The following is a 17,642-nucleotide window of genomic DNA, read 5'->3' as shown; positions in this document are numbered from 1 at the left end:
GGATAGAACGTGTGAAGATCGACTGTGGGACAAACGTCGATCTTTTAATGAATGGAACTTAATAATAATAATAATAATAATAATAATAATAATAATAATAATAATAATACTTTATTAAAAATACTTTATTAAAAGCTCTTTTTTTATATATATTTTTAACTTGTAAATAGCAATTTGTGTGGAATATTTTAATAAAGAATTTTCATTTTTTTATCATCAAAAACTCTCTTGCAGTAAATGAACTGATTTAAAGTAATAAATTAAGTTTTTTTATGATACTGTATATTTTAATCTCGCTATCAAACATCTATGACTGCTGACTTTGAGTCGACGAACTATGCTCATCGTTGGACCCAACGGTCGAGCTTTACCCGTTTGGGTCGACCCAAATTACAATTTAGTTCATCTTATGGGAAGTTTGACGTTTGACCCGGGCCTAAATATTCGTTTTCACTCTTCCATTGACACAGCACCACAGTTTCTTTAGAAACCAACCCCCTTCCAACTGAATAGGCCCCATGCAGAGAACACCGTTTGAAGTCAATATTCTAGTTCGGACATGGTCCGTTCCAAGAAATCCCATTACTACTGTATGGGTGTTGCTTTCTTTGCTGTGTCATGACATACAAGCAATCGACGAGTTCGGCATCATAATCAAAATCAATCTTTTGTATAAACAACATATTCTGTAAATCGGGCGCAAACAGCCAGCTCAAGTCTGCCAAACCTAGAACACAAATCCCTCTGAGCCAGTGGCCATAGCAGAGAGTCACTTTCGCTGGTCGGTACCACCTTACACCCCCCCGCGTTATAAATTCCGGTTGCTTCCCTAAAATCCCCCCCGGGGCACCCGGATGTCGATAGAGAGAGGGAAAGAACGTTTCATCAACAAACATTGTATCATTTAGCCACTGCAGAAAAACCTTGGCTATTTCTTCATGAAGCGCAAACTTGCAGAATTCTCTTGTACCCGCAATGAAAGACGATCCTTTGTAGATTTTTATCCCGCGCGGAGGGGGACTCTTCAACCTCCCTGTGTTAGCCCACTTGTATGCCCCGTGTCCTTCTCCGCTCGTTCCAGTGACGCGTTTCACTTCAAACACATTGACCGTGCGCTTTTGTGTAATGTTGTTTAACTCGCAACTCTCTGCATTTGATCTACCATTTAAGACTTTCAGCGCCTGTACAATACCTTGATTAGAGTACAAAGGGAAATCCTGACCACATAAATTAAACAAATACCGCCATTGAATAGGACTATCAAGCAGTTCCTCTATGCAGTTCAATTGCGCTTGGACAGTGGAAACGTGGAGGTATATGACTTTCACCCTTTTCTTAGCGATGAAGACGTTTGGCAAACAACGAACAATTTCTTCCACGGCTCGTACAAAGGTTATAGAAGCTGATGTATCAATGTGGATGCAGTAGACATTTTGTGGCATATAAATAAACTGAAGCTGTTTCACAAACAAGCTTGCGCCTTTATAAAGCTGTAGAACAAAGGCCAGTGGAAAATTTCTATTTTCTGTTTCTTCCTTCGTTGTTTGTGACCGGGAAAATAACGCCAACGTCTGAGGACAGGTTAGCTGGGAAAATGTCTTGAGAATATGGTAATCAGAAATTTTCTGGACTGATGATGGAGCTGGAGCATGGCCGCTATCTTTGTGAAATTGAACGTCTTCTTTGATGCGACGACCACAATACTCCAGCGATGGAAACTAAATATAAAAGACCTCAAATAATTAGTGATCAAGTTAACTTCTATAGTAAAAGGTCTGAGGGCTTCTCCCAGCCTTGTTTGCTGGCCTAATAGAGCTTATCGAATAAGCCGGGCTGCCTATTTGAGGCTTAGGACCTAACGCGATAGGAGGCGTCTTGCCGATCACCTCAACGGGTGACGTCACGTTCGGTCGCGCGGCAAGGACTACTGGGAACAAGGCTGGGTTTCTCCCTAACAAATGAGCTGACAAGCTCCTGAGTCGTTACCATGGTGAAACGATCAGTTAAGAGTTGTGTTTCTGTTGTCAGCGTAAACAAATTTGAAAAGGTTTTTTTGAGGTTGTATTTGGTGTTTTAATTTTAAAGTTGGGCATTGGCCCAGCCTTTTCAGACCAAATTTTGCCCAAGACAGTAGTGAAAAAAAACATGCAAAAAAAAAAAATGAAGAAACTAGCATGCGCGGAGAAATGGACTACAGTACACCTTTTTCTAGCGAATTGACTTTTTACCCTACGCTCGCATTTAATTCCTCTACTCGAATGCTGGTACGTGTTTAAAATCTATTGAAAACTGTTTATTGCAAAACTACTGGATCGAAAAAGTAAGACTAAATTCCAAATGTTTTGATTGGTGAACTTGGATATAACTATCCCGGCACTGAGCTACTTCAGTTGCCGCTGTACTGTTATAAGTCTGTCATTTATGTACCAAGTTTTATTGCAAGGAGCTTAACAAGGTGTCTGTAGCATGGAGTAATGAGGAGTATTGCTACTCCCCTCTTGATGGGATGCTAGTCCATCACAGGATACCCAGCATTAAGCGACTAGGAGTATTACTACTCCCTCCTGGATGGGATGCTAGCCCATCGCAGGACACTCAGCATGAAGTGATTAGGAGTATTACTACTCCCCTCTGGATGGGATGCTAGCCCATCACAGGATATCCAGCATGAAGTGACTAGGAGTATTACTACTCTCCCCTGAATGGGATGCTAGTCTACCACAGGATACCCAGCATGAAGTGACTAGGAGTATTACTACTCCCCCCTGGATGGGATGCTAGTCCATCACAGGATACCCAGCATGAAGTGACTAGGAGTAACTCCCCTAGATGGGATGTTAGCGCATCACTACCCAGCATGAAGTGACTTGGAATATTACTACTCTCCCTTGAGTGGGATGCTAGCCCATCCATTTAATGCCAAGACCAACCTAGCCTCGAGCCAACGACTCCCCGTTCTTCAGACCGTCCGATCGAAAATTCGACGCGTTAAACATTGCATGAAACGCACCGCACCTACTGAATTTACTGTTAAGCTTGAGAGACGAGGACATACGTATGCCGAGAAAGATCAAAAGAGAAAGAAAAAGAGAAAGAAGATGCTGGCAGCGAACACGAGGCTCCAAATACAAAATTTTGAATGACTCACTTTTGTATGAGAAGGTGATAACAATTCCTTGGGTAATGTCAAAACATCTGCAGTTTCTTTTTCTGTGGTGAAGACAGGCCACAAAGTAACCATGAAGACAGGCCACAATGCAACCATTGCGAACAACAGTAACAACAGGGCACCAAGCAGCCAAACACGTCTCTTATAACATCGCCTGCATAATCTTTGCGTCCTGTTCATCATTCTGCAATTTTGAGAGATAACGAAGTCAGAGTGGTTTAGCTTATGATCAATCAATCAATCAATCAATCAATCAATCAATCAATCAATCAAAGACTTTATTACCGTGTCAAAAGTACCTTATTCGTACTAACATTCGCGGGCACTTCGCGAATTTGGAACACGAATATTTCGCGAGCATTAACTTTCACGGTTTTGCAAAAAATGATAAATTTAGGGCATTTGATTTCGCGAAAATTGACAAAAGACAGACTTAGAAAACTGTTTTTTTTTTAACAATCATGATTTACAATTACGTAATAGAAATAGCGTTGATAATCAGACAAATCAAGCAAATACTGCAAATTAATTTTAAAAATGCTAAATGCTACTGCAATATTGTACTTAATAAAAGTCAATTGTAAAAATATGATTTTAAATACCTATGCCACCCAGTTGTAATGATTATAAATGCTTAACACCCTCGAAACAGAACAAAACTATAGATGAATAATAATGAAATACAGTCTTCCTATACAGCCTTGTGCAATGTCTATATTATTACTGTGGTGCACTGTCTATAGTTTGGAAACCGATCCTTAGGCAACGTTTGAACCTTTCTCGCGAAAGAAAGAACCTCAATGATCGCTATGCTATAGTTGCTTATAAGCGCCTTCCGGGACGGCTTGCTGACTCAATCATTGGTCACTTACCCAAAGAGATCTCTTGCCCTACACGTTTTTTTTTTTCTTTTAAGAGGAGGGGTTGCTTTCGCTGAAGTCATAAATACAACGCATAGAAGATCGCCGCTTGAAGCCACAGCAAAGAACAGATTGATAATTGACAAATACAAGACATACAAAGAGCTCGTGTTGGCTAATTATAAAGAGCCTGACCTAAATGGACATTTTGATGACTGCACAAAAGATGTTTTGAAAGAGCTACATGTACAAGAAGAAGAAATGAGTGATTCGGATGAAGAAAGTGCTGAAGTAGAAGATAAATAGACTGATGACAATAACCATGCAGCTATAAACGCAGTTAATCATTGATTAAAGCAATTATAGAAGTGTATTAAATTTCGCGTGTTTAATTTTCGCGTATCCTAATTTTAGCGAGTCTTTAATTTCGCGATTTCTTACAAATCGCGAAATTTAGTACGAATAAGGTAGCTAGCCGAGGGAAAATACCGCTCTACTAATTGGGGACATTTAATAATACAATGAATGATTTGCCAGTAATCAGATACCTATGTTACACGCACAGGATTCTGGGATCGCCAGGGGGCAAACATGTATGGCATGAAGTTGTTTCTTCGTCAAAAGCAGTGATTTCGGGCAAAAAATAACGCATTTTCGCCGTGATTTTGTGAGAAGCGGAGGTGACTAATGTTGGTGCGTGGAAATTGTAAGATTTTGTGTTATACCTGGGATGAAATCTATCGATAAATGCGAAATGTTGATTGTGCAATCTACTGGATCTACATCCCGGAGGGGGGCACTTGACCCATGTTTGGGTATAGAGGTGAAAATAACCTTAAATACCTACCCTGTGTAGGACAATGTCCTCAATTCAGGGGCACCCAACGACAGTTTTCTCTCAGATCCTTTAAAACGCTATTTTAAACTATCTGGAGTGCCTTTAAAGCTATGTGGGTTCATTTATGGCCGCGCTATGATATTTTTATGTGTTCGGTCATTCTAGAGGAACTTGAGTCTTTTCGAAATTACTAGGGCATCTTTGTCCATTTCCCGAAAACGTTAGGTCTTAATTCCTTTCCGAAAATCTTAGCTGACCTTTTTTCGGCACCAGAAAAGACATTTTTATCAATCCGAAAACACTAGGCCTTACATTTCCCATATCACGAAAGTTCGAGGTGAAAATTCCCTTAAGAAAATTGTAGGGGATTAAGGGCCTTCCGAACAGATAATTTATCGAAACGATCCGTTGGGTGCCCCTGTCAATTTTCAGACCCTATTTAGGACAGAGGACAACATCTAGCTCTTGTGTTACACAAGTGTTTATTGGTAATAGCTATAACATTTAAAGGCCCACTGTTACTTACCGGACGTGATGTTCCACGCATTGAAACGCGCATACCAATCACAACAGATAAAATAATGCACTTCTTAGACAGTGATGGCGAAAAATCCCAAAATTTCGCATTAACAGCGGTGAACCTTAAGTGGAAACTCAATTGACGTGAAGCATTGTTCACTGAAATAAATGCAGACTAACGTCTCTGATTTCGTATTGCCAATAGCCTGAGTATCGGGCTTTTCGGGGGGGGGGGGGGGAGGGAGAGGGGGAAGAGAGGAAGGGGAAAAGGGAAGAAAAGCCTGACACAAAAGCATTGAGACGAGTATCCCGCCCCCTCGATGAGCATGACGCTTCGCCGTAAACAGTAGCCAATCAAAATAACTTTCAGTCATGCAACTGTCATGCCAGCGATGACCGCTGTGAGAGATATGAATTGAAGTTACACAGACAGCTCTATTGCAAAAGACTCTCCAAACAAAATATTTTCTGTTGAGCACCACTGAGAAGAATTCGCGACTAGATTCAGCTTCATTACAGGAGGAAAATACAAATCTCACAGTTCAGAACGGCAAGAAGTGATGACAAAAACGCAGCCGTAACTAATCAAAAGACAAATAGCCGTGATAAGACACTCAAGATCTCAGCTACGAAAACAAATAGGCGGCCAGATAAAGATTATTAAACAGTTCAAATCCTAACTAGAGAGGCTGTACTGTCACCGGACGCACTGAAACAAGCCAAACGTACCAAAGCCAAATAAAATGCCTCAACGGGTATAAGAACGACGGTTGCAGGACAGGCCGCAGCACTCGTAATCCAGAAATGACAGAAATGACCTTTGATATCACAATACAAAACATGCGACAGTTGCATTGTCTAGTCTATCATGATAATTTTTGTTTCCGGCGGTGTGACGTAACCTTTTGTGCTTCGTCCAATCAGCGCCAACGTCCAAAATTCGGACGTTCGACACAAGCTTCAGAAAGGATTTGTGTCAGGCCTTCCTCTCCTCTTCTACCCCTTCCCCTCCCCCTCCCCCTCCCCATCCCCCCTCCCCTTAGGAAGGCCTGATACTCAGGCTAGATTGCCAAATACTCGACGACAGTCTTGCAACCATACCCTGTCTAGGACGGGTCCGGGACAGACTCGCTTGAAATCATATACCCTGTTCAGGACAGAGGTGCCAAAAACCATACCCTACCCAGCGGCACGTCCCCGTATAGCCCATATAGGGGAGTACCCCCCCCCCCCTGGATCTACATCAAGTAATGGTGACCAATAGTCTCGAAATAATACAAACGTAGGTATTAATTTGAGGAGATTGACTCAATAAAGCCTTTTCAGTTGTAATTGTATGTGTGTCAATATTAACAACCTATGCCAGCGCCAGGCGGTGATCATTGTGCTGTATGAGGTTTTTAAATATAGGGTTGACAAGCCTTCGCGCTCACGTGCGTGTTTTAGTTTTGCCCTCACGGGTATATATCCTTTTGAGAACACCCTCTTATTTATGAAATGAGCAATGTCCCCCGTAAACTTTCTTTAAGCTGTTTAAGAGCTTGATTTTCTTCTTATTAAATGCCATTTATGGTTTGGAGGATTTGCGTGATGGTCACTGTCGCATGTTTTGTATTTTCATCTCAAAGTCATTTCTGGGTTATGCGCATCGTTGATTAGAACTCTTGTTGTTTCTGTTTAACGACTGCCGTTCTTATGCACTTTGTCGCATTTGGTTCAGGTTTGGTGTGGCCCATTTCAGTGCATCCGGTGACAGTATAGCCTCTCTTTTTATCACTGTAAGGATAGGATTTGAACGGTGTACATGTATCTTGCAGCTTTTGTGTTGCTGAGCCCGGCTATTTGCTTTTATCGCTAGATGTTGTGTTTCTTATCACGGCTATCTGTCTTTTGATCCTTTCGTTATCATTGTAGCTTGTTTGAAAGCTATACAATGCGTTAAATTTGTGTTTTTGTTAATATCGCTTCGCCGATCCGCTCTGTATCTGTGAGGTTTGTAGCTTTAGTTATTATTTTCCTTCTGAGTTTTGAACACCCCACAGAATGATTAGACAATTATCGACACACATAATTACAACTGAAAAGGCTTTATTGAGTCAATCCCCTGAAATTAACACCTAAGCTGCTTGAGTTTGTACCTTTTCAATACAATAACTTGATGTAGATTCAGTAGATTTCACAATCAACCTTACGCAAGAGTGTTTATCGATAGATTTTATCGCATCAACCACACAAAAAGTTACAATTTCCACGCACAAACATTAGTCACCTCCGCTTCTCACAAAATCACGGCGAAAATGCGTTACTCTTTGTCCAAAACCACTGCTTTTGACAAAGAAACAACTTGACGCCATACATTTCTTTCTAGCGACTAGCAATGTTTGCCCCCTGGCGATCCCAAAATCCTTTGCGCATACATGGGTCTCTGATTACTGGCAAATCATTCATTAGAAGCCAATACAGTCAAACCTGTATATAACGGCCCTGTATATAACGGTCACCCTGTATATAACGGTCACTGAACAACTTCCCAAAAATCGTCCCTTATATTTACTGTTAAGTTGACCTGCATATAGCGGTCACCTGTTTATAACGGACGCGGTCACCCTTTAGACTTCCTGAATCCACAATTTTATTATCTTCTACCTGTATATAACGGTCACGAAATTCGGTTACGATTAACGAATAATGCCAGGGATATATCGATACTTCGGCTTTGGAACGGCTTGGATTCAGACGTCGAACTTTTCATGACCCGAACCTAATGCATAAATTATTTTAACATATTTCAAATAAAAAATAAAAAAAAACAACGCTGACATTTCGATTGGTTTTGCTTTCAAGACTTTCAAGTAAATTAAGTTCGGCGTCTGAATCAAAAGGCGGGATTTTCGTGATTTGAACCGACCTTAATTTGAATTAAGTTCGGCTCATGAAAAGTTCGGCGTCTGAACTGGGCCTTACAGGATGCTTATTTCAAATTTCTTTAAATTTTAAAAGAATTTGGTGTCAATTTTGCATGGGCAATATATGGTCCCAGGTAACTGTGGAGTGAAGTAAAATGAAAGTTCAAGAGTGACCAAAATAATTATATTTTACCTGGATAAATACTGAAAGTTTTTAATAATAAACTTTTGACTGTAATTGCAAGAAATGATTTTAAATTAATCTATTTTGTTCATCTTTATTCCCTTAGCTGTACAAATATGAACATTTCGGCCCACTCTGAGCGTTTCGATTGGTCTGTCAGAGACATTTAGAAAGGACCTTAAAATACCTAAATGACAGTTTTCTCAACACCGTTTCTATACTTCTGTTCGTGAAATCAGTGCAATGTATAATAACATGTGATTGTATAATTGTATTAAGGTGATTCCGCTGAAAAAGAAGGAGTATTTAAAATTGTCTAAGACTTGGTCCAGTTCATGACTATGTTATGAGCATTACAAAAATGCAATAAAAAATGGGGGTCACCGTGCCCGTTTTTGTGCATCCTGGATGGCTATTATAGTAAATAGATGACCCACGAGGTTTATATTAGGAACGCTAGTAATCAGAAAAGGGAACTATCATTTCTAGAAATATTAATTTCTTGCATTAAAATATCGAATCAGTTCAACAAAATTTACTTTAATCTTACACAACAAACTATTTTCATTGAACTGGAATTAAGATTATGAAGGAAATTAAAGATTTTGCTGCGTGTGCGCGTAAGCAGCACTACCTAAATACGTGATAAAAGTTTAACGGGAAAATTTCCGTTAGCTGCGTGGCACTTGTACTTATAAAAAGGGAAAGGTAAAATATAGTTCTCGAAGACGAGTGTTCAGTGCCAATATGTTGGAATAATTTCTACATATTGGCACTGAACACTCGTCTTCGAGAACTATATTTTACCTTTCCCTTTTTACCTAAATACGTGCTTTTTAAAGCATTCAAATAAAAATATCTCAAAGTAGAGTATTAAACTTTTCTTTAAATCGCGATATATAGTGGTCAACCGTATGACATTTAAATTGATGCATTAAAAAATGGGGGTCACCGTGCTCGTTTAGAAGAAAAGGACCATTTATTTTCCTGCCGAGCTTAACCTCAAGGAAATCCCGTAATGTTGTGCGTGCGCGCGCTAAATGACGCGAAAAATTATGCGCAGCAAGGATGCGCAAAAATCTGACAACTATTCCGATCCGCTTTGTCTTGTCCCGGAATGCGGTCAATCGAACGCAACCTTTGTGTTCCTGTCTGAATCCAGTTATTTTAGTTAGTTGTGTCATAGCCTATTTTAACTATTCTTGAAAGTTAAATTCCAATTGATCAAACGCGACGAAGGCTTACCGAAACAATTGGTCGGGTTGTCTCAGAACTTAAGTCACGCTTGGGGATTAGGAATTTTACACGTGAGTTCTCAAATGAACGAAAACAAGATTTTATGAGAATTTAGTCAACTTAGCGATCTTGAGTTATCATGCAACAATTAATTTTCATGCTTGGGTTGAAACCGCACAGTATATTGGACTTCGGACCTGTTAATTGAGATGGTACTAATCTCTATACATCCTTCTTTAATTTTACGAAATTTCGCTGAAAGACAGTCCACTGATTCATCAATAATATGCAATAACAAATCAGTTAAGATTTAGTTAAAGAGAGTTCAAAGTGATAAAGAGACGTCAAGATTCGTAGAAAGCACAAGTCTACGAAGAGTGTTTTATCTCGCTTCCCTTTAAAATCTGAGCATGTTGAGACTCGCTATAAGAAGTTCAAAGTCGACAACAACACAGAGCTGGCGATCACGCGAGGCTGCGAGAGAGTCGTTGGGACCTCATTAAAAATCCCCAGGTTTAAACCCCGTGGTTAACTTGCGGCAAACTGTTGCTGCTCTCTTAAACTGTATTAAATTTAGGAAGATTGAAATTGTTACCTCAATATCCAGGTACTTGTGATAGCCATGTTTTTTCGCAAAAACTTCAAGTAGTTGAGGTTCAATGAAGATGATAAAACGCGTTCTTCTTCACGTAGCATTCAAGCTGTGGAACAAATTAAAGGTCGCTGAGAGTTTGAAAAACTGTAATGTCACTAGTCCTCTTGGAATATCATGTTCGGTCAAAAATTCGTTGAATACTGATGTAAACAGTGATGTAAACAACGGCATCACAGTCGAATACTGCAACACGGAACCACTTAACTGACTGATACTGGTCAACGAATACAGAATGAAATTAAACCGCCCCCGGCTTAAATGACCCTGTAACACCGTTAGAACAATCTACAGCCTACAATTGTAGCTGTGACCAAAGGCACTTGATTGGCAAGGATCTACTACTTTACCTACGTGATAGCACTTTTCTAAAGCTCTGATCCGCGTTGAAGCTTGCTGCGAAATCGCATTGAGAAACTGAATATTCTTCACCTTTGGCACTGTGTCAAAAACAGCCGGTGTCCCCGAGGCAAACTTTGACTAGGTCTTGGCTGCAACCGATGAAAGTAATCGGGTTATTCGTCTAGTGCCAAAGTCTAAGACGGATACGGAATATCTTCTTAATGTATTTTGTGGTAATCTTGTTTTTGTGTAGCATGCAAGCGTGTTTGCATAGCCCAGACCCCTACTATTTAAAACAAGGTCAACGAGAAAAAATAATTGAAGCTGGAGCTTAAAATATTACTACACTGACACGGTATCCTAGGGAAACGAGTTTCTGTTTGAGAAAGGGGTGAGCCGACCGGTTTCTGTATTACGATAGGAATCACAAAAAGTGTCTTAGCAACTGCTCGTTTCTTCTTCATCTTCGTTTAGATGATTGCAACTTGAAAACATTAATGTTGTTGAGGATACTGAGTTGACGTGAGACAAATGAACTACATTAAATTAAATACTGGTAACCTGTGAATGTAAATAAACCTGCAGCAAGTTATGCCTTTAATAGATAGGTTTGGCTTAATTAATAGTTTCAAAGAATTTCTTATTTATACCTAACAAATTATATAGAAAAACGTTTATAACATCCAGACCGACAGCTTTCTCTTTGCTCAAATGAATTGGTTTGCTTTTACGGTCTATTTTCAACTGGAAAAAAAAAAACAAAAGAAAAAACAAAAAAAAAAAAACATGGGCACTCAGCCAAGGTTCATGTCACGCACAGGCGCTACGTTTTTAACCTCCTTTCTTCACACTAGGTTGTGGTACACACTTCATACAAACACTACATTTTTGACCTCACATAAGTGGACACCTCTCTTAAGTCGACACTCAGTCATGGTCCCAGCCACATACAAATACTACATTTTTAACCTTACATAAGTGGACACCTCGCCTAAGTGGACACTCAGTCATTTCTCAGCCACATACAAATACTACATTTTTAACCTTACATAAGTGGACACCTCGCCTAAGTGGACACTCAGTCATTTCTCAGCCACATACAAACACTACATTTTTAACCTCACATAAGTGGACACCTCGCCTAAGTGAACACTCTGTCATGGTCCCAGCCACATACAAAAATTACATTTTTAACCTCACATAAGTGGACACCTCTCCTAAGTGAACACTCAGTCGTGGCCCCGGCCACATACAAACACTACATTTTTAATCTCACATAAATAGACACCTCTCCTAAGAAGTGGACACTCAGTCATGGTCCCGGCCACATACAAACACTACATTTTTAACCTCACATAAATGGACACCTCTCCCAAGTGAACACTCAGTTATGGCCCCAGCCACATACAGACACTACATTTTTAGCGTCCCACAAGTGGACACCTCTCCTAAATGAACACTCATGCAGTTGTAATAGTCCCCGCCACACACAAGCACTACATCAGTTTTCACCTCTCCGGCTAAGAGAACGCTCCGTTGTGCAATAATGGTCCGAGTCTCACACGAACAAATTTTCAACTTTCTACAAATGGACTGTTCCCCTGCGAACACTCTGTCAGGATTCCATCGAGGAGATAAATTGTTAGCTGAGAAAATATCTGAAAAGTATTAACAACGCTTTAGCTAAATTAAATTAAACCCAAAGCTAATGCTTTAGTTTAATTTTTTAAGGTGATTTTCCTGTTCTTCGATTATTCCATGTTAAAACACAGAGCCAGAGGAACTTCCGCAATTTTCTTCGCTCTCAGAAAAATTTTGACAAATTGTAACAAACCTATTCAAGACGACTGGTTTTCTTCAGACCCTGTAAAGACTAGAGGTGGCGAAGTGAACAACTGGCTGTCATAGAGTCATTGCAGTCATGCTTAATCTTACTGAAACTTAACTACAGCTCCAATTAAGCGTGACTATGTCATTAACAAGTAATTTGAAAGACATTAGCAGCTTTGTGTGTAAATATTTATTCAAGTCGTGGAATAAATGGAACCACAAGAAAATTCTGCTCCCAATTTTCATTTAAATTTCTCTGATAATTAGCATTTTAACTGCTGTGTCGGACAGGAAAAACTTGTTAAGTTTAATCGCAAGCAATTTATCGCCTGAGATTACACGATGAAGTGTTTGAATCATCTCTTACTTACTGCGCCTGAGTTTATTGTATATTTTGTTGGTTAACACTGGACAAATGTCTTTACTTAACTTCACCTTCAAACTGGTGAACTACCCTAACAAAAGGCGGTTGTTTCCAAGGTGTATATGTAGAAGAAGCGCCTATAAGATCAACATTTTTGAAGGCCTGAATCAATAACGGTTTTTGTCGTTTTTGATTGTTCAAACACCTGCTAAGCCTAAAATAAGTGTTAAATGTTAGACTATTCAGTCGAATGTTACAACTTTCATAATAACAAAACTAGTAAAATGGAGTGAAATAACCAGACAATTTTTTCTATGTTTGGTCTCCGCACGGAAAATTCCAAATCGATAGTTTGGAGTCAGTAAAACCTAACTGGGTTTTTATTCTTTTCGATTAAAGACGTTTTGCTCTCAGATTTACAGGGCGACTGTTGTATCCATGACAACCTTCATATCGAAGACCAATTACAGTGGAGAGCAGAAATTTGCACACAAAAAAAATATCATTTGTATTTCCGCTAAATTACAGGATGCTTATTTCAAATTTCGTGTCATCTTTGAATTTTAAAAGAATTTGGTTTCAATTTTGCATGGGCAATAACAGTGGACTAAAGTAAAATGAATGTTCAAGAGTGGCCGAAAATAATTTATATTTTAGCTTTTAGCTGGATAAATAATGAAAGTTTTAATAATAAACTTTTGACTGTATTTGCAAGAAATGATTTTAAATTAATCTATTATGGTCATGTTTATTCCCTTAGCTGTACAAATATGAACATTTCGACCCTCTCTGAACTTTTATTTAAACAAATACTGCACTAACGCAAATGGCGAGCACTAAACTTTGGCTAGTTCGCAAAATTAATAGATCTGCACGCGTATTAAAAATTTTAGTCCATTTCTTTCAAAAACGTGTAATGACCAATTCAAAAGAGAGGGTCTACATTGGGGTGCTGCATTCTCACCCATCAGTTAAAATTTCGGTATTTCTCAGCTATTAGTTAAATGTTGCCTCTCACGCGTTATTGGGATTTTATATCGAATCAACGTTTTCGCTCTTATTAGCCCGGCGAACAGTGCCGAGTAGCTGCGCCCTTATCAGCTATCAAGCGATAGAAATCTCGAGCTCATAATCTAATTTTTAACTACAAACAACTTGTGAGGATCTCCGAGCCATCTTCGTTAGCAACGTATTCTCCGCTTGGCCCAGTTGTTCAAAGCCCGATTAAGCTAATCCTGGAACGTGAACTTTGATTCGAGTTTACTTGCTAACCAAGAAAGATTCTTCAAAAAGATTCTTGTCCCTCGGTTTTGACTTACACTTCTCTTCACCATTAGCTTAAAAATAGCTCTTAGGAACATATTTAACAAGGGAGATAAAAACCTCGATTAACTTTTAATCGTGGACAAGCGTTAATCGGCTTTCGAACAACCGGGCCTAGGAATTAACTACACAGTCTGAATGGCAAGTTATTTGCAAGTAAAATTCACAGTACACTCAGACAAAGCTTACACATTTCAGTAGTGCTATCAGTTTTCTTAATATTTCTCAGCTATTAGTTAGTTAAGACGTTTGCCATTTTTTAAGTGACAGTTAAACTTTTGGCCGATTCTAAGCTATCAGTTAACTAGGAGAACATGGGACTGAACTCAGTGGTGAATTTGTCTCTTTCTTTCTATAGTTGAACACTGTTCGGCTACTAATTATGTTCCTGGATAATTCAGCCACATTGTTCAAGTAGAACAGGTTGGAATAATCACAACGTAGATCAGACAAAGTTCACAAAAAATTACAGTTTTTTGGGGGGCACTCTTTTCCTACAGTCCTTTTAACATTATTGTAAGCTGTTCGCTCTCTCATGTTTTTAATAACAAAATAATAACTGTCCTTCCTTATTGAACGCTGTCGGAAATGGATTATCTGCCAGAACGCAAATATAGTTAAGAAGTTCTATGAATACGTATAAACTGTTTGAATGTAATGAAAATGATTGAACGAGATATTTCCATTTAACCGATTTTAAGCGGCGTGAAAACGGCTTTCAGGTTTACTCCCGGCTTAATATGTTGATATGCTCTTGTGGTTATTTTAAGGACGGCCACACCTAATTTCCCTCAGAAGGAACAACAATACCCAACTGAGACAAAATTACAAGACTGAAAGGCATTAGAGAGGTCTTCGTAAAATAAAACCCTTATAGTAATTACTCTAGCCAATCAGAAGAGTTGAAAATGAGCCAATCAGAATTCGAAACAAGCGCATGTTACCGGAGTCAAGCGCGAGAAAATGCGTGCGAGCCAATCACGATTGGTTTGGCGCTTGCTTCTCATTGGTTGAGAAAGAGGCGCGAATTTTACCAACCAATCACAGGGCGTAGAAACGCAAAACCAAAGCAAACACGAAATGACTCTTAACTGATAACCGCTCAAGCGAGCCCACGTGTACAACGTGCTGTTTGGCACGTGCTCAGTTCGTCGGAAGCAGGGTCAAAAGTCAAAAATATACGAGAGAAAAGAAGTTGTAACTCATCTACTACAGATGTTTTAAGTGACCGTCCTAGAAAGCACGACGAAAGTGTCATCGACTCGAACTCCTTTGCGAATTGGTGTAGGAAAGTACGGCACTTCTAACTTTTTTTAAACGTGCTAAAAACTACATTGCAAGTTCTTAAACGTGTTTCATAAATCCTGGCACAAAGGGAATCATTTTATGTAAATTGGTGTTTCTCTGGAACGAGAGGATACCGGAACGCGTTACCGGAAGAAAAAAGACAACTAGAAAAAGGCTCTCAGAGCTATTTCTTATTTTAAATCATTAAACGTCAGTTTCTTTCCAACACATTAGGGCACCACTCAACGACCTGCAAACTGCAAGAAGGACAGCCTTTGCCAAGTAACAATACAGGTGAAGAATCCATGACCCAATTTTAGGTCAATGTAGAATGGCTCAAAAGCCATTCCCTTTTGGGCGGGACATACAACTATATAACTTGGATGAGGACCCCCCCCCCCCATCCCCCTCAGGGACCTGAAAGTAGGGACTTTTAGCAACCACGACGGCAACGCCAACGAAAACGTCACTTGAAAATAAAAGTTCGAGTAACGTGCAGTACTTCGCGATTATTCCAATTCGTCCAACTTGTACAATGTGGCCGAACTATCCTGGAAAAGCATTGGTAGGAACGGCGTTCAAGTTGAGACAGAGAATGAAAAATTTGCATGTGTTCACGTTCGCCACAAAACCTTAAATTTAGTCACTTCACGTTGTTGTTTTGCCGAGGACGGCGAAGAAATGTACCAAAATTTATAACACACGTCCAGCACATAGTTTTGCTCATTAAATCTTATCGTTTTATGACGTTCCCGCTGCCGTCGTCGTCGTATCTGCTTAAACTCTTTAGTACTATTTTGATAACGCACTTACCATCTCGAGTGGAGACAACGTTCTTGTTCTTGCTCTTCCTACAACATTTCAACAGCAAAGAACCCACCATCCATATGACCACCGAGCACGGCAGGACGACGGGTTACCAGACAACGAGACGGCGGCCTGCATTGCCTACAATAAGCTTCTGTTTCCAAAACTGGTAGAACGCTTATATCACACTCAGCCTATTACAAGGGTTGAGGTAGTAAGGAGAAGAACGAAAAATAAAAGCGTGAAAGAGAAAAAGGCGAAATACCCACTGGGGCTCGTCAAAACCCCCCGAGAACTTACTTCTACCAGATAAGCACCGTTTGAAAAACCATTTCTCTATCGAATGACAGTCATTTCATTCAGAGGTTGCTCAATATTTTCCCCTAAATCTTAAAAAAACTTAGAATTTAGCTTTTAACTTCAATAAAAAGGATCTCTTTTGAATAACAATATGTAAGGAAGACAGCTTCAGCGCCGACGTAAGTTACCGGGACGGGAATTTCGAGAGACGGGCCCCAGTGTCCTAACCCTTTCTGTCTCTCGTAATTTAACCCTTGTCATTCACGCTACCTCCTTAACGCTTGTAATAGGCTAGATCACACGAAAGGGTGATTTAACAGTAGATCGACACTACAGCAGTCTTTCTTGGGTAGTACAATCAGGATCAAATTCCTTCCATCAACAACCATCAAGGTGAAGAACGAAACGCACCAATCACTACTAAACTCCGTTCCCTCAGATAGACTGAAAAGCGCTTCCGAGAGCGAATTCTTTACCAAACTTTTCTCCTCGATAAAAACACGTCTGAAGCGAATGATTTTCTCTCTGCAACTGAAAACTTTCCTTTGTGACGTAACAAAGGAGGAAAAGCGCGCGCAAAAATCAGCCAATCAGATTCATTTGCTACTCACGTGATGAGAGCGCGCGCACTAGTTTGAATTTGTGAGCGCGTTGATTTTTTTTTTTTATAAAAAACCTTGAAATAACATTCGACATGCATTAAAAACACTTCAGTTTTCGAGGGTTTAGAACAAAAGGGCCAGGTTAAAAACCTTTCGCAGATCAAGTAAAATTTTCGCGATGTTCAAACATATCCGAACAAAAACTGAGCAACAAACATTTCAGTAAAAATGCACCTTTAACGCTAAAAAGAAAACAAAACAAAAACAAAGACAAACAAAAAACAAAAACAAAAAAAAAACCCACAATAACCAGAACCTTAGATGTATGTTATGGTATACCAGCAAATAACACTCCAATTAACTTTTCCTTGTTTGTGAAGATCCTTTAAGGACGGTGCCTACTAATACCGAAGTATTTTTGTC

At 39.5% G+C, this 17,642-nt stretch overlaps 1 protein-coding gene across 5 annotated transcripts; it reads right to left on the bottom strand.

Moving 5' to 3' along the window:
- Nucleotides 1-195: 195 nt before the first annotated feature.
- LOC146481936 (N-acetyllactosaminide beta-1,6-N-acetylglucosaminyl-transferase-like) lies at nucleotides 196-16,448 on the bottom strand. Of its 5 annotated transcripts, none has more exons than XM_085108104.1 (4): nucleotides 16,324-16,448; nucleotides 10,308-10,413; nucleotides 3,149-3,353; nucleotides 196-1,718 (listed from the first exon to the last, which is right to left on the bottom strand). In XM_085108104.1, exons 2-4 carry the CDS (start codon nucleotides 10,406-10,408, stop codon nucleotides 549-551), a joined length of 1,476 nt encoding a protein of 491 aa, XP_084964230.1. In that variant the 5' UTR covers nucleotides 10,409-10,413; nucleotides 16,324-16,448; the 3' UTR covers nucleotides 196-548. The 5 variants fall into 5 exon arrangements, with proteins under 5 accessions (XP_084964230.1, XP_084964227.1, XP_084964228.1 ...); XM_085108101.1 differs by lacking the exon at nucleotides 16,324-16,448 and adding an exon at nucleotides 10,715-11,323; XM_085108102.1 differs by lacking the exon at nucleotides 16,324-16,448 and adding an exon at nucleotides 10,719-11,323.
- Nucleotides 16,449-17,642: the final 1,194 nt, after the last annotated feature.

This window comes from Pavona decussata, unplaced genomic scaffold (assembly GCF_977016875.1).
Source record: "Pavona decussata unplaced genomic scaffold, jaPavDecu1.1 SCAFFOLD_48, whole genome shotgun sequence".
NCBI lineage: Eukaryota > Metazoa > Cnidaria > Anthozoa > Scleractinia > Agariciidae > Pavona > Pavona decussata.
The sequence above is the reverse complement of the archived record's forward strand: the minus strand, read 5'-3'. Positions and strand labels throughout refer to the sequence as shown.

Excerpts from the sequence above, each read along its gene's own strand:
- LOC146481936 (XM_085108104.1), bottom strand. The coding sequence starts at position 10,408 with ATGCTACGTGAAGAAGAACGCGTTTTATCATCTTCATTGAACCTCAAC. Across the intron at positions 3,354-10,307 it reads ACAAGTACCTGGATATTGAG|AATGATGAACAGGACGCAAA; the intron begins GTAACAATTTCA and ends TCAAAATTGCAG. Across the intron at positions 1,719-3,148 it reads TATCACCTTCTCATACAAAA|TTTCCATCGCTGGAGTATTG; the intron begins GTGAGTCATTCA and ends TTTTATATTTAG.